This window comes from Oryzias latipes, chromosome 5 (assembly GCF_053564925.1).
Source record: "Oryzias latipes strain Hd-rR chromosome 5, Olatipes_Hd-rR_3.1".
NCBI classification, from domain to species: domain Eukaryota; kingdom Metazoa; phylum Chordata; class Actinopteri; order Beloniformes; family Adrianichthyidae; genus Oryzias; species Oryzias latipes.
Genome location: NC_136241.1, coordinates 9871280 through 9892105, shown reverse-complemented (window position 1 = coordinate 9892105; position 20826 = coordinate 9871280). Strand labels below are relative to the sequence as shown.

The 20826-nt window shown below is 40.3% G+C and overlaps 2 protein-coding genes across 3 annotated transcripts; one reads left to right on the top strand and one right to left on the bottom strand.

Annotated features, from left to right (window-relative positions):
• Positions 1 to 2181: 2181 nt before the first annotated feature.
• On the top strand, positions 2182 to 12927 carry plch2b (phospholipase C, eta 2b). The gene is made up of 20 exons (XM_023954852.2): positions 2182 to 2792; positions 4024 to 4170; positions 5947 to 6190; positions 6291 to 6420; positions 7152 to 7322; positions 7910 to 8003; positions 8092 to 8295; positions 8387 to 8507; positions 8598 to 8769; positions 8875 to 8985; positions 9122 to 9205; positions 9301 to 9398; positions 9478 to 9566; positions 9662 to 9847; positions 9932 to 10039; positions 10117 to 10241; positions 10321 to 10405; positions 10530 to 10676; positions 11524 to 11603; positions 11695 to 12927. Exons 1-20 carry the CDS (start codon positions 2441 to 2443, stop codon positions 12775 to 12777), a joined length of 3831 nt encoding a protein of 1276 aa, XP_023810620.1. The 5' UTR covers positions 2182 to 2440; the 3' UTR covers positions 12778 to 12927.
• On the bottom strand, positions 12928 to 19601 carry grik6 (glutamate receptor, ionotropic, kainate 6). Of its 2 annotated transcripts, none has more exons than XM_023954856.2 (10): positions 19478 to 19601; positions 19217 to 19308; positions 17925 to 17956; positions 17647 to 17826; positions 17323 to 17546; positions 17056 to 17153; positions 14300 to 14517; positions 13993 to 14212; positions 13661 to 13905; positions 12928 to 13444 (listed from the first exon to the last, which is right to left on the bottom strand). In XM_023954856.2, exons 2-10 carry the CDS (start codon positions 19278 to 19280, stop codon positions 13346 to 13348), a joined length of 1380 nt encoding a protein of 459 aa, XP_023810624.1. In that variant the 5' UTR covers positions 19281 to 19308; positions 19478 to 19601; the 3' UTR covers positions 12928 to 13345. The 2 variants fall into 2 exon arrangements, with proteins under 2 accessions (XP_023810624.1, XP_023810623.1); XM_023954855.2 differs by having other exon boundaries at positions 19217 to 19302; positions 19478 to 19565.
• Positions 19602 to 20826: the final 1225 nt, after the last annotated feature.

Genomic DNA, 20826 nt, shown 5'->3' with positions numbered 1-20826 from the left:
TTTGACTCCTGTTTAAATTCAATAACTTTAAATATCTTTTTAAATCATACATTTTATTTTCTTAACCCTTGTGCTATCTTAGATGACCCCACCCTTACTTTGACGTGTTCTCCCTACCAGAGAGGGAGAGAGGAGAAAACAATTAGACTATATCTGCTAAAAAATGTATTCATCTTCTACCACATGTAGTTATCCACTTAGACCACAAGTTAAAAAAAATGGGGGCTTGGAGTCTTGCTTTTGGTACGCCAGTCATTTCTTTAGCCAATCAAAAAGAAAGAAAGTAAGTAAGCAGAAAACTGCTTTCATAAAATAAGCATTTCTTAACCCTTGTGCTATCTTAGATGACCCCACCCTTACATTGACGTGTTCTCCCTACCATGACAAAGGTGGATAAAGGTGGAAAGATTTCATGTAATCCATGGACACCAGTGAAGATCACAAATCATTGAAGAAAAAGGTTCAGAGCACTGTCTAGTGGGTCTAGATGACCCAACTCCCAATGTTAAAATGCCTAGGATAGCACAAGGGTTAAATAGGCAACTTCATATTTAGAATCTAACCTTAAAACTAATCTCAACTGAAAGACTCGCTATGAAATTTAGTTGCAGCCAACGGTTCCAGAGGCTGAGTTTGCTGTTTCAGCTGGAGGCCATGATTCCATGCTAACTGTGTTGGATCCCAGTGACGTCTGGTTTCTAATGGGCAGGAATTTATCAAAAACAAAAACGATTCTGGTATAGACAAAGGCCGTTAGAGGATCCAAAGTTTGTAGTCAAGCCAGTGTAGCTCTACTTTAAAACCCTTGTGCTATCTTAGATGACCCCACCCTTAAATTGACGTGTTCTCCCTACCATGACAAAGGTGGATAAAGGTGGAAAGATTTCATGTAATCCATAGAAACCAGTGAAGATCACAAATCATTGAAGAAAAAAGGTTCAGAGCACTGTCTAGTGGGTCTAGATGACCCCACTCCCAACGTTAAAGTGCCGAGGATAGCACAAGGGTTAAAATAAAATGACAAATTACAAAGTAGGAGTAAAACATCCATCCATTTTTTTGAACCCGCTGTATCTCTTTCGGGGTCCCGGGGCTGCCAGAGCCGAAACCCGGCTGCTGTTGAGCACAGGCAGGGTGCACCCTGGACAGGTCACCAGCCTGTTGCACAACCACACCCACTCCCAGGCACAACTATAGGGGACATATTTCAAGTAACCAATCAACCTATGAAACAGGCTTTTGGACTGCGGGAGGAAGGCGGAGTGCCCACATGCACAGGGAGAACATGCAAACTGAAGGGACCCTGCTGGGATTTAGAACTGGGGGCTTCTTGTGAGATTAAAGCGCTGACCCCTGCACCACTGTGCAGCCCAAAGTAAAACATAATCATCCAAATATTGACTTACATAAAGATGTATAAAAGGACATGTGTTTGAACATTTCTGATTAATTTCGTAAAAATTTTGGAACCAGGCAGTGAAAAAAGATAAAAATGTAAATGTTGTTTTTTTTCAGTTATTTAAATAAAATGTTGAAAAACTGAATTAAAAATGTATTTTTCTGTCAAAGTTATAAATGGCATATGCTTGTATAGCTCTTTTCTACCTTCCTTCACAGTCCCATTCACACACTGGCACCAACATATAACCACCAGATGCAATGTGGGGTTCAGCCTCTTGCCCAAGGCAAGTGGGAACCGAACCTGCGGTCTTCCAGAGCAGTGGTCAACCTCCCTACCGCTGCACCATAAGGCTTGCCTATTTTTGAGTTTCTAATCAATTATTTTGCAACTCAATAAACAGACAAATGCATTAAATTGTATTTGAGATGAAATCTGGAAAGGTAAAAATGTAAAACTAAATAACAAACTGAGTCCAGAGTAGGAGGGCACATGCAGTCTGCTGCCTCTAGGGGGAATCTGAAGAACACAGCTGAGACTTTCTTTTGCCAGTGCGACATAACTATGACATAGAAATGGTATTTACTGTTCACTAAATACAAATCTGCAAAATAGTAAGTGTTTGCAAAGATGTGCATGTTGCATACGCATAAATAAACAGCTGCCCCGCTGCTATGGCTGTCTCCTTCCTCATAGGCTTACCGGGTGGATGAAAATCCCTTCATGAAAGCAAGGCTGACGCCTCACTGCAGGATTACAGGTTGAGGAAGATTTAGTGACTCACATAAGTTGCCCACTTCCTTTTAACAGCCTTTCCCACGTCTGTAAACAAATAAAAAGGAATCTACATCTGCGACAATGGATCAGAAGATGGAGAAAGAGACAAGAGGAGATGAGCATTCAGTGTGCACATGCTGCTCACGGCGCAGGACTGAAATGGGAAAAAGATTATAATCAGACACGAACGAGCTGATCCAGTGACAAAACTTTGCTGAGGAGCCCAGCAGAGAGAGGGGAAGATTGTGGCTTCATGCAGAGCGGATGGGACAGAGGAGTTGGAACCAAATGGACAGCTCAGGGATGAACAGAAGGACGGTGATGCCACCACAGTCTCCAGGGCTGAGTGGGAGTCCACCGTGGAGCCCTCTGTCACCAAAGAAAACGCCCGTTCAGTCTTTGGGCTCCATGTCCTCAGAAATGTTCTCCCCAAAGCAGGTCAAGCGCCCTTCTCACATGGCAAAGCAAGGTGCAAACCCTCTGAATTCTCCTTCTCTTTCTATAATGAGCTCTCCAAAGCTCTGGCATAAAGCTTCTGTCTCCAGACTGGCAGAGGAGTTTTTCTGGATTGGTGGGAGTGTGGTTGCACAGCCTAAATGGAGACTGGGTCAGATAGGTAAGAGTTATTTGTCATTCCTACTTTTTTGTCATACACTTACTGAACAGAAAGTCTACAACCTGCTGAAAATCAAGTGAGTGATCTTTACTTTGGAACTACTTGTGTGTTTCCCTAAGTGTTTTTAGCCATGCTGGGACAGGTGTACGTGAACCTGGACAGAGCAGCAGGGAAGCAGATAATGGGCATATGGACAGCAGACAATCCTTTAGGATTAGCCTCAATGATGTCCCAGCTTGGGTCACATGCATCTGAGCTTTAGAGAACAAACAAAGGCTGGCCACTCATACCAACCCTAAAGGGCCATTATCAATATATAATGTGTGTGTGAGTGTGGCCCAAATGAGGGAAAACCACTCGGAAGCCACTAGAGGTCTAACGTGACACAGCGTGACACATTTTTTCTTATTGAAGCCGTCTTTTTATGACACAAAACACAACAAAAAAAAAAGTATCAGAACTAGGCCTGCGCAATAAATCGCAAACGTATCGCCATCGCGATATCAAGCTGTGCAATATGCATAAAGACGGCGAAAATTGCAATAAATGGTTACTTTAAATTTGCTAAAGCAATCTTATGACAGCTTGAAGTATTTAGCGAATAAAAAAAAAATCAATATATTGCTTGACCAATCGGATGAAGCCCTTTAACTCCCCTCCTATGTAAACTATGGCGTATGGCGTATACTTATATAGAGCTTTCTACCCCATTTCGAAAGCCCAAGGCGCTTTACAGTCACAGTCCCATTCACACACTGATGGCGGCTCCGCTGCCGAACACTGGCACCAGCCTCCCACCAGAGGCAAGGTGGGGTTCAGTGTCTTGCCCAAGGACACTTCGACACATGGGTGTGCAAGGTGGGAATTGAACCTGCAATATGATCTGGGGTGACCGCCCTGCCGCTGCACCAGCAAGTATAATTGGAGTATAATATGGAGTATAATTTAAGGTATCTTGACTAATTTAAATTAAACTGTTGCAGTGAAATAGAAATGACGTCATTGGTTGTTTTACTATTTGTTCAAATATCGCAAGTTATATCATCATAGCAATATTCAATACTAATATCGCAAATCGACAGTTTTTCTGATATCGCACAGCCATAATCAGGACACTGTCTAGGATTCACTTGTAATACAAAAAACGTGACTGTGTTTGTGGACACAAACATCAAGCTGTGAAAGTAGATTTTGTTCAAGCTATACACTTCTTGTGATGCAAATTCTCTAGTGGAGAGGTGCATGTGTACCATGCAGACGGGCACAACCATGACCAAGATGAAGGGGAAGAAGAATGGACTGGTTCGCTTCTTTTTTCTGGATGAACACAAATCCTGCATCCGCTGGCGGCCTTCGAGAAAGCAGGACAGAGCCAAAAGTGAGTGACCCCCACAATACAATTGGTTGGTGGATTATTTGGCTTGTCAACACAAAGCAAAAAAAAATGAACCGTAAATCTGGCAAGAACTTAAAATCCAATCATACGGCACGAGTAATTTGGTTACAGAAACATTTTTGAAAAAAAAGATCCAACCCTTTAAAAACTTTAAATAAATATTAAAGAAACTGGTTGCATCTTAACATTTCATGTTATTTGCTAAAATGTAAGGCAAAAATTCAGAGAGTACAATTTTAAGCTTTTTAATTTTATGAGTATGCTTAGCATTTTTAACTCAATTTAATTTTTGGATGTCTAAAGAGTCATCAATATTGACAACTTCAGATTTCAACAAAGGTCTTCTGGCATGAATGCAAACATGCACACATTTGATAATTACAAATCAACCAAAAGAATGAACCATTCTCTATTACTTAAATGTGATCAATGCTTTGCTATGACAAACATTCAGTGACTCTAAAAGTTTCAGTGACCAAATCATCTCTTTTGTTCCTGAACAACTGTACCAGAGATTTGGTGTGTTCCTCTGCTTCCTCTCCTTTGTTGATTGTATATGAGAGCTGGACCGAGTGAGTGTGACGTCACCCTAATGCTTTACTTCCGGCCATGCAGTCGCCATTTTTTTCACAATACGAACATCGCGATGTTGGAGACAGACTACATCAGTGAGCAGCGATTGGTTTGATTTGGTCTGTGTTGATGTCTCTATGGCGCCTCCTCTCACCAATCAGGAATGAGCCTGTTAGAAGTCCACACCCCTACCACTTGAAAGCAAGCTTAGGAGAATCTGTCAAATAAACGTTTCGCACATTTGACGTACACACTTTTATTGAAGCATGTGATTGGTTAGTTTATAATCTAAATAACTTGCGCTACAGCAGAAATATCATGAAAAAGAATGGAGATTAAAAAGAGCATGTCAAAAAAAGATAGCTGACCAAGAATGGTTAATTTGACAAATAGAATGACTGAGTGAATGAATGAGCTGTTTATGAAATCCGTTTTTTTAAGACTTTTTCCTTACCAAGAAGGAGGGTCTAGGGGCAGGACTGCCCAGTTTAGCCGAGTCTATTTAGTTTAGTTTAACCACCATTGAATTCTATGACTTAATGTTCTCTATTATTTGAGGTTTATTATAGAATTACCGGTGTGAAGCCCATTGAGATGACTATTGTTGTAATATTGTGCTATATTAATAAAATTGAATTGAATTTGATTTGTTTCTTTATAGCAGTCTATGGGATTTTGGCTTCTTGGAGCCAATGGGTACTTCCTGTTTGGAACGCCAAGGATGAGGGGTCACTCAGTCCAGTTCTCATGTACAGTCAATGCTCTTCTCCAGTACTCTGTCTGTTTGTGACTCTACCTCCTGTAATTGTTCCTGTATTTTTTGCTTTAGTCTTTCCTGTCCTCTCAGACTCCAGTCGGTCACAGCAGACTTCGCAAAGTCTGCTTCTTCTGTCCCCCAGCCCCCCACCCCCCACATCCCCAGTCTTCTCCAGTCGCCTTTTGCTTGCTCAAAATACACTAAATCTAATCTGTTGGTCACTTGCATAGTCCATTAGTTTTCTATTTTAAATAATCAGGCCTTTAGGAAAGTATCTGGACTGAAATGGATTACAACAATCATAATTAATAAAGCTCCAGCTTCTTATGAAGTGCTTTAGGCAACCTCATGTGTGCACTGGAACTGTAGAAAACAAGCTGAATACGTTTGAATTTGACTGGTTGCTTATTGTTTTTCCACTGTTTTAGTATCTATCGATTCCATCCATGAGGTCTGTGAGGGCAAGAAGTCAGAGATCTTCAGGCGTTACGCAGACAACCGTTTCGACCCGAACTGCTGCTTCAGTATCTACTATGGGGAGCGTGTCAAGTCCCTAGATCTGGTTTCCACCAATGCAGAGGAGGCCCGTACCTGGATAACAGGGCTCAAATACCTCATGGCTGGTATCAGTGATGAAGACAGTCTGGCACGCAGGCAACGCACCCGTGATCAATATCCTTTACATGTCCACTCGCAAGACTCTACATGACAGTTACCATGAAAGTGTTGTCAATCCAGTAAATAGCGGATGGAACCTTAACTGAAGCTGCATGTGGTTACAGCAGACGTTCTCTGAAGCTGACAAAAATGGAGATGGGACCCTGAGCATTGGAGAGGTTCACCAGCTGCTCCACAAGCTGAATGTCAATTTACCCAAACAAAAAGTGAGAGAGATGTTTCAAGTAAGAGTCTACACTCACCGCTGTCACATTTCATTGACTTTAATGCGCATAATGATGTTTAATCAACCAGTTTTGTACACATTTCCTGTCTTTTTCTGCTGACACTCTGGTCACACATCACACCTGACACCTTCCTCCACCCATTCCAAAGTCCCCCATCTTTTCAACCTCCACTCCCTGTAACCTCACCCTTATGCTTGAGTCCTTCTCAAACAAATACACTGTCTTTGCAAGGTCAATGACTCTCCTTTCCAGAGCAAACATCCATCTCTCTAGCTGTTCCTCCCCCTGTTCCCTGTTCTCACTGAAGATCACAATGTCATCTACAAACATCATGATGCTTTGAGGTTTATATTTAACCTCATCTGTCACTGTCCATCACCACAGCAAACAAGAAGGAGCGCAAAGTCAATTGTTAAAACAGTGAAATGATTAGTTAGAGTTTAAACCATCTGCAGATGAATTGATTTTGAAGCAAATGCACCAAGCAATGGTTCTGTAGCCTCTTAAGAATGCACAGAACTTCAATGTAATGTTTAATTTAGTTAGAAAAACCTCAAACAGCACCAGTAGCCTATTTCCAAGCATTTTTCCATGACATTTCTCGTGCAAACAGGATTATCACCACATAGTGAAGGAAGCCATAAGTGTTTTTGTTTATAAGATTGTTCCCTCACTCTTTGACAGGATGGTTATCTGAAATCACACAAAGGTTTTTTAACCATCTGCAGGAAGCAGACACAGATGAGATCCAGGGTTCTCTGGCCTTTGATGAATTCTGTTCCTTCTACAAGATGATTTCCACACGTAGAGATCTCTACCTGATCATGATCTCCTACAGCAACCAGAAGGAAGTAATGGATCTACATGACCTCGCACGCTTTCTGGAAAATGAGCAAAAGGTGTGAATTTGATTAATCTCAGTTAGTGCAGACTGATCCTTGAGATTATTATTCTATTTCTACTTCATAAACAAAAAAACATTTTTTATTAGTATTTATTTATATTAGATTTGATGTCATTCCTGAACTTGAGGTTTACTGTATTGCGGATTTTTTTCTATAGACCTACCTGACTGACCAGTATGACCATGGACATTGGTTTTCATACATGCTTTAACTGACAAGCAAAAACTCAGATGTTTTTTTAATTTCTCTTAATCCTTTATAATATTTGTTAGATTTATTTTAAACAGCATTTCTTTAGAGTACTTTCTAACCAGGTCATATAAAAGGTTTGGTAGAAGTCAACATGTTTGGAAAGTAACGTTCCATATAAACTTTTGCTCCATTTCAAACAGAAGAAAACTTTAATACATCTAAAATAAAAACATTTTGAACAAAAATATGTGAATGAAAGGCGTGTTTAAACATTGCAGACTCACTATTATATGCTTAGTAAAATATACTGCTATGATATTTTACAAGCAATTAATGTTTGACCACTCCGTGTTCCAGAAGCTAATAATAGATGTCTGTTCTTCCTGTAGATGCGCGGTCTAACCAGAGAGCATCTAGTTGACATTGTAGCCAAGTTTGAACCATGCTCTCAAAACCTCCAGCACATGGTTCTGGGCATTGACGGTAGGTGGACAGTGTTTGTTTGACAAGGAAAAAACACAAGAAGGCTCTCATGTCAGTGGAAAAATTGATCCAAACCCATATCCTTTAGGTTTCACCAACTACATGCGGAGTCCTGCAGGCGACATCTTCAATCCTGATCACAATCAGGTGAACCAGGACATGACACAGCCTCTCTGTAACTACTTCATTGCCACATCACACAACACCTATTTGACAGGAGACCAGCTGCTCTCTCAGTCAAGAGTGGAAATGTACGCCTACGTTCTGCAGGCTGGCTGTCGCTGTGTAGAGGGTAAGAGCCTAGAAAACAAGAACCTCAGCTTTCCTGTGAGTGTTTTCACTACATTATCTCCCCTTTGTTCATCTTCATCTTTCTTTTCCAGTGGACTGCTGGGATGGGCCAGATGGGGAGCCTATAATCCATCATGGCTACACTTTGACATCTAAAATTCTCTTTAAGGATGTCATTGAAACAATCAATAAATATGCCTTCACAAAATCACAGTGAGTACTTCAGTGTCCAGACACTGGCTCAAATATGTTGTTCAGGAGTTTTGGTAAAAAGCCTCCTAACTCTCTTTCTTTTCCTCTCAGATATCCAGTGATCTTGTCCATAGAGAACCACTGCACTGTGCCACAGCAAAAGAAAATGGCGGAGTATCTGAGAGACGTTCTGCAGGAAAAACTAGACCTTACTTGCATCAATGTATGCGAATGCAAGAAGCTGCCTTCTCCTGAGATCCTGAAGGGAAAGATTTTGATCAAGGTGTGTCAGTACCACTGGAGTCAGCTGAAGATAGAATCAATAATAAAGGGAAAAAATGTTCTAATAAGGCATAATGGATGTAACCATTCATTCAAAACATTTTAGGGAAAGAAGCTGCCCGCAAACATTGATCCTGATGCAGAGGAGGGAGATGTTTCTGATGAAGACACTGGAGATGAGCAAGAGGAGGACGACAATGAAGACAGCAACTCACAGGCAAATTGATTTAGACTGGATGGATGGATGGATGGATGGATGGATGGGTGGGTGGGTGGATGGATGGATGGATGGATGGATGGATGGATGGATGGATGGATCTATTGGATTTATCTATTTCTTTTTGATGTTTTAGGATGGGAACAGTCCTACTTCAGCTAACCAGCCCAAGAAGAAAAGAAGATTTGGCAGATCAATCATAAGAAGCTTCAAAAGAAAGGTCAGATATTGCTTCAGTTCCTTAGCCATACATAGATGCATATAATTGGTCACAGCAGTGTGGAAAATTGTAATATTTCTTTTTTATTTTTGTAGAGAAAAAAGAAAATACGGGTGAAAAACAAAGCAGCATCTGATGGTGAATCAGACTACAGCAGTAGTCGGGAGAGGTCGCAAATTGTTTACCATCCCAAGTAAGGCCAGTCCCTGAAGTCTGCAGGTTTGCCATCAAAATTTGTTAGTACACGAATGACATTAGTATGTTTCTCTTAGAAAAAGAAAAACTATGAGATTGTCGCGAGCGTTGTCTGACCTGGTCAAGTATACAAAGTCTGTTCGTGTGCATGACATAGAAACACAGGGTGAGTTCCAGAACAGTGAAAATACATTTGAAAAGTCCGCACATTTCAGAAAATGCAGAAAATGCAAGATGCTTTTATCCAAACCTTCTTGGCAGGATTTGGAAGCTGCTGGCAAGTGTCATCTCTGGATGAGACTGTGGTGAATCAGATCCTACAGCTAAAACCTGGCGAGTTGGTGCGATTTAACCAGCGCCAGCTCCTGCGAGTTTACCCGTCGAACTACAGAGTGGACTCAAGCAACTTTAACCCGCAGACATATTGGAATGCAGGATGCCATATGGGTGAGGAGACTGTCCCCTGCCCCATCAGTACACTGACTTTACTACAAGATCTTCACCCTTCAATTTGTTTTGCTTTATTTTTAGTTGCAATGAATTATCAAACTGAAGGGCGTATGCTCGAACTGTACAGAGCCAAATTTTTGAGTAATGGAAACTGTGGATATATTCTGAAGCCCAAGCGCATGTGCAAAGGTATGGATATTCACAGATTTAAGAGTTAATGCAAATGCTCAAATGACAAAAAGTCACAGAGTGTCAATTCTTCTCAGCTGCCTTTAATCCCATGCTGGAGGATTGTCTTCCAGGACAAAAGAAGACACAGCTGGTGCTTAAGATCATCAGCGGACAGCAACTTCCAAAACCCAAAGATTCCATGTTCGGTGACAGAGGAGAGGTGAGACTGCAATGCGTCATTAAATTCCCCAAAAACTTTCCAGTCTTGTTCATCTGCTTTTTTTTCTTTCTGTGGACAGATAATTGATCCTTTTGTTGAAGTTGAGATCATTGGTCTCCCTGTGGATTGCTCCAAGCAGCAGACCAAAGTAGTGGACGACAATGGTGTGTGTGTGTGTGTGGGTGTGGGTGTGTGTGTGTGTGTGTGTGTGTGTGTGGAAACCACATTCTACAATTAAAATAATGCCACTGTAAAACTGCTTTTGGCTTTTTATACTCTACCCTTCAGGTTTTAATCCACTGTGGGAGGAGACCCTCGTTTTTAATATTCAAATGCCGCAGATCGCCTTGGTGAGGTTCCAGGTGTGGGACCACGATCCCATTGGTCGAGATTTCATTGGACAAAGGACTGTGGCTTTGACCAGCATGATGCCAGGTAGGCACGAAATGTCAATTGTTGTTGTTGTTGTTTTTTTAGTGCTAACCACTACACCACTGGTGTAGAGGTTAGCACTCTCCCCTCACATTGAGAAGGCCCTGCTTCAAAACACAGCTGGGACTTTTTTTTTGTGTTGAGTTTGAATTTTCTCTCCAGAAACTCTCACAGTCCAAAAAAACGCCTTCATGGGGTAACCCTTGTGCCATCCTAGACACTTTAACATTGGGAGTTGGGTCATCTAGACCCACTAGACAGTGCGCTGAACCTTTTTTCTTCAATGATTTGTGATCTTCACTGGTGTCCATGGATTACATGAAATCTTTCCACCTTTATCCACCTTTGTCATGGTAGGGAGAACACGTCAATGCAAGGGTGGGGTCATCTAAGATATCACAAGGGTTAATTGGTGTCTCTAAGTTGCCTCTAGGTGTATATATAAGCGGTGTGGTCCTACAACAGGCTGATGACCTGTTAGGGGTGTACCCCGCCCTGACCCAACAGTAACTGGGTTGGCTCCAGCAACTCCATGACTCTGAAAGGGGTTCAGTGGGTTCTAAAAATGGAGAGATAGACTTGACTGATACAAAAAGGATATCTTTATATATATATAAAAAATACATATAAAAATACATGTATATGTATATTTATATACATATATATATATATATATATATATATATATATATATATATATATATATATATATATATATATATATATATATATATATATATATATATAAATGTGTTTTCCATGCAGAAAGCTGTTTACTGCTGGAGGAAAGACTCACATAAATTAAATACAATGCATTAGTGTCAAAGCTTTACATTATTTACATCTTTAGGTTATCGACACGTCTACCTTGAAGGAATGGCAGAGTCCTCCATCTTTGTTCATGTAGCTATCATTGACATGACAGGAAAGGTAAAGTATTTTTTTCAAATCTTGCAAAAAGATTCAGCGTTTTTTGTTTCTTTGTTTTAGTTCCCTCATTTTAATATGTTTGTAAAAGCAGATCAAACCTGCTCATGCTGTGCTAGCAGCCAGAAAACACATTCAAAAAGCAGCAAAGAAGCACATGAGGGGCCATAACAGACAGCCATCGCTGGACTTTTCCGTCATGTCTTCAGAGGATGGACGTCCGCTCTATGTCCACAGAGATTTGGACAACATCTCTGTGGACAGCAGAAACGGGGAAATGTCTCCGATGTTTCAGGGAGCAGCAGCCAGGGCTGCCATTCACAAAGGGGCCATGAGTGAGCCAGTGAGGAGAGCTCACAGAGTGAAGATTCATGAACCCCCGGAGGTGAGGAGAGGGCTCTTGTGCCGGATGTCAACTGCTGACTCACAACACAGCGGGATAGCTCCCTGTGTGAAAGAGGAAAGCTTTGACCTCTGCCCTTCCTCTGAGCCCCCGTATCCTGAAAGCTCAGCTATCAGCCAAAATCAGATCAGTCAGACTGAGCTGCCTCCATCGAACTGTACTGAGGAGCACAGAGAGGGGCCATTTCAAACCGAGCTGTCTGAACATTGTGAGGAATCAGCACCAGAAGAAGATGCTTTCAAAGAATCTGAGCAACCACCAGAGTCTCAAAGTCCTGCCGACCCAGTGTTTCATTTTCAGTCCAACCCAGAGCCAAAAGCCTCGTCCTCTCCACTGATCCCTCCATCATCCCCCGCCAGAGTCAGGCGGACTTTAGAGCCTCCCACCTCGACTCCACGGACCAAGCCAGCACGACCAAAAGTCCGCTCACAGAGCTGCCCCCGAAAACAGACGACCTCCCCCCAAACCCCAGCAGTGAAACACAGGACAGCTTTTCAATGGCAGACACAGAAAGCCCTAAACTGCGCCAGCTATGACAGCCAGGTGAGACGCATTCCCAACGGCCTCCACCTGTCAGACAGCACGTCCAGCAGCAGTGGTGGCAGCACCGACAGCCTGGAGCTTGTGGCCTCCTTTTTGCCAGCACGGACTGAGCAGCAAGAGGGCACCTTGCAAAGGGAGATGAAGGCCCTCTTCGATCAGAAGATGAGAGAAATCCGCTGCAAATCACCGCTTTTCCAAGATGATGAGTCACTTAAACAACATATTCAGTAAGTCAGTCCTGATTACAAATGATTTCGCAACAACTAAGCACGGATTCCAATCCTATTTTGACTGGATTAGATCACAGTACAGGCACGATTCCAAAAACCCACAGGACAAGAGGAACATCTTCATCTGAAGAAGAACAAGAATCCTTCATCCTTTTTGTTGTGTTTTATTTTTCAGTAGACTTTAGTTCAGCTGGAATGTTTACAGTCAAAACACGCTTGTGCTTGCCATAGAATGTAAAAAGAAATGTTTAAATTGCTCAATGCTGCTGCCAACTGTACAAAACTGCTTGATGCATCATTGTACAAAATAGCATTTTACTGAGAACAAACGTTTGATGTTAGTCAGTTTTTCTTCTATTCATAACTATTTTTCTTAAATTTGATCCCTTTTTCATTGAAATCTTAGTAAAATGAATGATTTCTTTTAATGAAATGTGAGACTTTAAGTGATTTTTTTTTTTGTTGAAAATGCAGATATGTAAATAGATTAAAAGGGCTAAACTATGTTTCTATTGGAGCAAAGTCTAAACACACCATTTAAACAAAAACATTTGTTGTTTCCTCAAGTTCTAAGCTTTTTCTTTGTCCACATTTTCTTGGGACGTGCTCGGTTTGCTGCTTTTCAAGCGTAGACTCAGCTCCTCTCTCAGCACAGAGCAGCATGGCTTCTGTAGAAAAAACAAAATAAATATTAGGATTTAAAATCTACTGAGCCATTGAAATACTTTAGTTTGATTGTCAGTTCGTACTTTAGCACTTTAACAAAGTTTAACCAACTTTGCAAAACCCTTCTTTAAAATGCTTTGTTTCAACTGAAAGAAAAGTCCCCCTGCAGTTGATGCCAAATCCCAAACACACTCAGTGTTGCATACTTGCACACACACCCTCTGCTCTGCTGCACTCCTGCGACTCTTCAGAGTCAGCTCCAGGACAGACAGAAGGGTCCCCAAAGCGAGGCCGACAGCGAGGATCAGGAACAACCCTTTGAGGCTTTGCGGCTGCACTGCTGGAGTTTTCGCCTTGTCTGCAATGCAGCTGCTGGCCCACCACTTGCTTCGCAGGTAAGACAGCTCACCTGCCTCACTCAGTTGAAGCACTGCCACGCTGAGGTTCTTTATTAAGGGAGAAGCTTGAGGAGTTTTAAAAAGAGAGTTTTAATCAAAAGTCATCTGTAGCATTGTTTTTTTTTTTTAGCGTGTAAGTGATGCACCCTCACCAAGAGCAGCAGCGATGCTGTATCCCCTCATGCCAATGACCTCATGCACTCTGACAAGCTCACAATGACGAGCCACGGCCAAATCCAGAGACACAGACTCCCCAATGAAGGCAAAGTGACCCTCTTTTGCTCGCTGGATGCCCTCCTCCATTGAGGACACAAAACTGTTTGTTCGCTCCATGTGTTCGTAGATTCTGCGGTACACCGGGTTGTTTGAATTCTAAATAGAGAAGAATCAAAGACAACGCTGGATTCTACCAAGTCACAGATTTCAGCACACAAAAACAACCACTGATGTTTGAATCACCTTAAAGAAAGCAAGGGTGGAAGAGCCAGCCAGGCAGCCATACTCAATATTATCTTGATTGGCCAAGTCCTCAAACCCATTCACTGTCAGGTGACTGGACTCTGAGGTTTTGGAAGAGATGAGGTTGGAGAGATAACAGGCCAAGAGAACAATAGAAAATAACCACCAACTACTGCAGATGACACGTCCTGAAAGGGCTTTGGGATGAGGACCTGCACCTGCAAGATACAAAAACAGATTACAAATATGATATATGAGGACGAAAGTCAGCAAAGACTACGATTAAAGTTATGTTTTTAGTGCTTTTAACATTGTCCTGTGGCAACTTTCTAATGATGAAGAACATATATAAAGAAAAATAATCTTTAATTTGTCCTTCTGAGTATTTTTTTCTTCAAATTGTTGTGAATCAGGAGCCGACGGAAAAGTGTCATTTAAAAAAGCTTGTAGCTGTGACGTAGAAGCTACGACTGGCCAAAAGCTCTCTGCTTCCTCCATTCTGATGCATTCACTTGCAGGCAAAGAGATCCCTGTCCCTGTTTCCTCGTATGAGCTGAGATCTTGCTCAAAACTCTACGGCTGGATAGCTCCAATATTGCTCGCCATTTTTGCTGCACCTGTGATGTTAGGTTGGAATTGGGAAGGGCTGTAAGCTAGCGGGAGAGCGTGTATACAGATAGTTGATAGGAATGGGGGCCAGCTTACTCTGTGCCAACAGTCCTGCCCACAACTCACAAGTGAATTTTTAATGAACTGCTGCTGCTCCGCAGAAACTGTGTCCTTGAAACAACAGAGGATTTTTGAGTTTGGCTAAAAATGGCATAATCATAATTACAGTTTTTCTCTGTTGCCTTAATGCGTTTCTCACAACAGAATTAAACTTTGCACAACAGTTACTGTGACCTCTACAACATTTAGTGGTTTGGGCACAACCTAGTGGCAGTTTCTTGTTCATTTTCATTCAGTTGCATATGCTTTTGGCCACAGAGCTATTGATTACGTATAAATCTCTCCAAAATGATCCCTATCGACCTGGTTTTGATCAGTATGATTTATTTTTAATCATGTCTGTCAAAATAACTATACTTGTACTGGCTGAATAGTCATGGTTTGTACAACGAATAATCTTCATTTCATTGCTTGTTTCATTACACACAAACTTTTTGAAAATGTCAAACATTTTGAACATTTCATTTTAAAAATATTGTTTATTGTGTTTCCATGAGAATGTCCATCAATAACTTTTTAACCCTTGTGCTATCTTAGATGACCCCACCCTTACATTGACGTGTTCTCCCTACCATGACAAAGGTGCTTTTGGCCACAAAAGTGGAAAGATTTCATGTAATCTTAATTCATGGACACCAGTGACGATCACAAATCATTGAAGAAAAAAGGTTCAGTTCACTGTCTAGTGGGTCTAGATGACCCAACTCCCAATGTTAAAGTGCCTAGGATAGCACAAGGGTCACAGGTGAACCACATACACTGGTAAAAAGAGGTACTAGTTAAAGCAAATGATAAGCCTCTTCTTCATAGTCGCTCACAGACGAATCACACTGTGGATACGGTTTCTGCAAAACTCTGATACATGGAAGGTCAGCTTCATGGAACAGGGGTGAGGATGGGTGGAGAAAGGAGGAGATTGCTGATGAAATGAGGGCAACACTTGTGGATCATGTGGTAAATGATGGCCTCACAATGGCTATGGCTGGTCAAAGGGAGCAGCAGAACCTCTGTCAGTTCAGTTATTCAGATTTTGTTGAGAGATCAGGTGAGCCAACTGTAACCTTGGAGTTATTCAGCACAAACTACTGTTATTTGCTCTGCACTATCATAGTAATTCAAGAGACTTGCATTGAGACTTGGCCAGGTAACCTTTCACATGTAGACTTACAGTTTACTACAACTGTAGCTCCAATGTTTGTGGCATAGTGTGCTGTGATGTAATAGTAAAGAAATAGTATTATATCACTGTACTGTAAAAATGTTGTCTGTTTACACTTGTGTGTTTGTTTTTTTTGCATGTCAAAAGGATTGTAAGACAACCTAGAAGAGGTGGAAGCAATCCCTTTTGAGTCAGCAGTTAAAGTGCACATTCAGTGTCTTATTGAATTCTAGTTTTTAAAATATCATACATAGCTTGAGATAGATAGATAGATAGATAGATAGATAGATAGATAGATAGATAGATAGATAGATAGATAGATAGATAGATAGATAGATAGATAGATAGATAGATAGATAGATAGATAGATAGATAGATAGATAGATAGATAGATAGATAGATAGATAGATAGATAGATAGATAGATAGATAGATAGATAGATAGATAGATAGATAGATAGATAGATAGATAGATAGATAGATAGATAGATAGATCCATAAAAAAAATAATGTTCATAATAATAGATAATAAATTGCACTAAAAAGGCGGTTACAGTTGGAAATAAAAGTTTTCTTACGTAACCTAAATGTAAATTTTATTTCAATTTTCTTTCCAAACTTCAGTTATAAAGATGTAATTTGCTCTTGTAGCATCAGACATTTACAAGCATAGTAAATACCTGGTATCTTCATACATGTTCATATTTCCTGTTTGTGCTAACTAACTAGCTCCTCTTTCTTTAGATCTGGGAAAAGTTGACTGTAACATAAGTCCAATGAACCATGACACAACAAAATGAAATGCCACTATAAATCTGCTGTCACTTTCCTTCAGTGTGATCAAACTTGGTTTGTTTTAAGTCACTTACCTTGCAGAGTCAGAGCTCCAACTGCATACCACAGGCCGTGGAGGAAACTGCATCCATTCTGCTCGCTCTGAGGCTGGCCCCACTCACTCGGACTGAGTCTGCATTTGTATAAAATACTTGAACTATTAATACGGCGGTTCTGATGAATCAATCAGTAACGTGCAAATGTTTACAAACAAGGATTCGGACAAGATCAGTGTGCTCCATCCATAAATAAATCATAATCAGCTGCTCCTGGAAAAAAAAAAGACCACTCTCACAAACTACCTGGCAACAATAAAGATGCAAGCAGCTGTTCCAATGTAGGCGATAAATATGCCAATCCAGGTTTCCGGAGCAAAGGGGGTCATGAAGTTAAAGAAGCTTGCTCCCTCTGAGATGTCCTTCCTCAGCAGAATACTGATCCCCGTCTGCATGAAGGGCTTAGTCATACCCACGACTCTCTCCCGAGCTGCAGTGAGAGTCAGTGGAGCTATGGCGAGGTCAGCCTCCTGTGAGGATGATGTCATTTTCCAAACATGTAGACAGAAACAATATTGTCAATATCAAATCAGCAATATATTTTCTAAAAGAGGGAACCCCCAAACTCACCCCTCGCACCACCTCTCCAATCATCCCGTTCCAGTTGCCGTTCTCGTCCTGTCTGCCGTAAGATTTATCTTTTACCAGCTGCACTTTGTACTTAAAGCCCACTTTTTTGGCTACTTCAGACAGCAGGTCCATGCAAAAACCTTCCAGCTGGTTGCCTTTGGACATGGTATATGGCTCTTGCTTTAAGAGGAGATAAAATAATAATAAGGAAGAAAAAATCTTCAAATTTGATTAAACGTCATTGGAAATTGTTGCATAAATCAAAGAGAAAGACTTACCTTAATAGTTGTAATCCTCAGCTCTGGTTGTACTAATATTGGTAGAAAAAGGAAATCAATATTCATAAGGACCATGAAGACACAGTTAATGTCTCACTGAAAAAGAATACGATTCAGGGCGGAAATCGGTTTTTAAACTGGATGAACGAGACGGCAACAAGTTAAAATAGCAAATCTGTGTCTCCAGCAAAAGTTAGGAGAGAAAAAACAACAGTTGCTTTTTAAATAATTCTTTATTTTTCTGTTTTATTAAAAAATGTTGTACCTTCGACTCTTGCAGGAATAAAAGCTCGACAGCATAGAAGGAACATTTATCATCTCATGGTTACATTTTTGCACATAATTTACAAGAAAGAAAAATTACAGAAATTAAACGTTTATTTTCTTTGGTGCTGCAAACAGAAAACACTAACGAGCTCATTTACTTTCTCAATATGAAAATCAAGTGATTGAAAATCAGTATTGGAAATTAGAGGACAAAAACAACTACAAATCCCAGGTGTTTCATGTTCTCTCTGAATGTTGCACGCAGCAAAACCAAGAACCCTTTGTGCTCTCAGATTTTACAGACAAACAAGCCTGAATGGTAATTTGGGCTTTTGGATCAAACGGGGTTTCCGGTATCCCAGAGATCTGGCGACTTTCCACTCCGACTCGAGAACAGCGTGCGCCTCACTGTCTATTTCAAGTGCGGTGTTTATTCAGAGCTTCAATAGTACGGCGCAGTGCGATGAAGAAGCAGTCAAAGAGCATCAAAAACCCCAATTCAGGCCAAGGCCTTGGGGATCCATCACCAAAGGGGGGGATCTTTCCTTTCAAAGGATGACACGTTTATAGCTGTTCAAGCCCCTGCCACTTTCCAAAACACAGGGGCTTTGTTGCTTCGTGGAGCTGATTTATTGTCGTTTTTTTGTGTGGCTGTCATTTGGTTTGCTAACTTTTCTGTTCATCCTAAAAAGTTGGACAGGATACAGAGGCAGGCTTTGATATTCATCATAGCTGACAAGGCATGTATTAATGTCTCGTCAAATCAGAAACATTGCTTCCAAATCCTGGGGAGAACACAGAGGGATGTTGGCAGAGAAAAGAGCAAACTACCACCATGCTGAATGAAGGCGGCAGTGCTGGGGTCAAACTTCAGAGCATCCAAAAAAGAATGTTTTAGAAGACTTTTAAAAAAATATATAGCCCAGCAAACCAACCAATGTCTTAACATTCTCTAAAAAATCCTCTTGTATATAGACTGATGTAATGTGTTAGCTTCAGTTTTCAAAGCTGACTGACTGTCTTACCTGCAGAGCACAATCTCGACTCCAGGAAAAAGCCTGTAGTCAAAAGAAAAAAGCCAAACAGCATTCTGTCTCTCTTGGTTTTCAACCTGCAACTTTCAAAAACATTTAGCATTAGTGACCAAAAATGACAAGAAATTTTAAAAATTCCAAACAAACTCCTGTTAAAGAAAACAACCATATCATAAAAGAGACTTCGTCATTTCAAAAATGCGTAGAAATTGACTTTTTGGGGGGAAAATACAAAAGGAAAGTCTTCATTACCTGAATACGTTTTAAAATGAAGCTGCAAGTCAGCTGTCAAAGAGCTCACTGAGCTGAGAAGAGATGTATTTCTAAATCTGAATCAGAAGAGACAACCAATGGAAACTTTGTGGGTGGAGAAACTTTGGGTGGAGAGAAGCAACAGCGATGTAAACTCACATAAAGGTTCCATATTTGATTTGTTAGTTTTTGGGAAAAAAGATACTTAAAATACAAAAATCCTTTGAGCCTAAAGAAAAAAATAAATGATAACATTAAATTGGGAAGTGAAAGAAATAACAAAAGTCAGCAGAAGAAGTGATTATTTGGCTTGAAGCGATGCTGGACATCATAATCCAATCAACAACGCCCCATAGTCCCTTTTCCGGTTTTATTGTGTTTCGTTTTTTGTAACATTTCACTTTGTTTTCTGATTTTTTTTTTTTACATTTCATTTTGTTTTCTGGAAATGTTTTTTAATTTTTGTTTTTTACGTTTTGGTTTCAAAAATTTTTTTTTGGTTTTCTTTTTCTTTTTTTGTGATCTTTGAAATGTTTTTGTATCGAGTGATTTGTTGAATGATTTTGCACTTCAAGGCTACGGCACATAACACTTGTGTATATGTTTTTTAAGGTATCTTTACCTATTTATGTAGTGTAAATGAAATTGATTGTGTACTTAGAGAGGGAACAGGAATTTACCACATAGGGTGTTCTGGGTGTAGTAACAAAAAAGTTCTGCTGGGGTGAGAATTTATAAGGCTTGTACGTCTTCTTACTCCTTTTTGGATATTTTTGTATTCTTTTACATTTTTTTGGTTCCATCTTTCCTCTTAAAGTATACGTCTGAAATAAAATATTACTGTCATCACCATTTTGCAAGAGACCATCTCTGCTTTTTCCCTTATTGATCAGAATTCTCTTTGGCTTGTTTTTGGTTCACCTTAACACCAAATTGTTTCCTTTGACAATTGAAGGAATACCTCATTTTTTGTATAAAAAAAAAAGAAAAAAAGTAAAAATCCAGACCTTTGCAATGAGAGATTAGATCACTTGATCATAGCCTTTAAGGCAGATAACAAGACTGATTTTAAGAATACACTAAAACAATTATTTGCCATTTCACCACATGAGAATCAAAAGTGAAGGATATTCTTTACCCGGTAAGACAAACAAATCTGCAAATATGGACAATAACCCAGACAATTTAAAATGTTATTAAATAAAAAAGAATACTGATTTGAAAATAGTATACTAAAACATCCTGCTTTGTCCTAACTACAGGAGCAGTATTGTAATTTGTGCATATGTGCTCCCAAAACAATATATAAGCCAAGAAATTAAGAACAGAGTTTTTTTTCCAGAATTGTG

Bases quoted from the DNA above. Each gene is read 5' to 3' on its own strand.
- plch2b (XM_023954852.2), top strand. From the start codon at position 2,441: ATGGGACAGAGGAGTTGGAACCAAATGGACAGCTCAGGGATGAACAGA. The intron at 4,171-5,946 runs GTGAGTGACCCC...CCACTGTTTTAG, and splicing joins AAAGCAGGACAGAGCCAAAA to TATCTATCGATTCCATCCAT. The intron at 7,323-7,909 runs GTGTGAATTTGA...TTCTTCCTGTAG, and splicing joins TTCTGGAAAATGAGCAAAAG to ATGCGCGGTCTAACCAGAGA.
- grik6 (XM_023954856.2), bottom strand. From the start codon at position 19,280: ATGCTGTTTGGCTTTTTTCTTTTGACTACAGGCTTTTTCCTGGAGTCG. The intron at 17,827-17,924 runs GTAAGTCTTTCT...CTCCTCTTAAAG, and splicing joins TGAGGATTACAACTATTAAG to CAAGAGCCATATACCATGTC. The intron at 14,213-14,299 runs GTGATTCAAACA...TTCTCTATTTAG, and splicing joins CCACCCTTGCTTTCTTTAAG to AATTCAAACAACCCGGTGTA.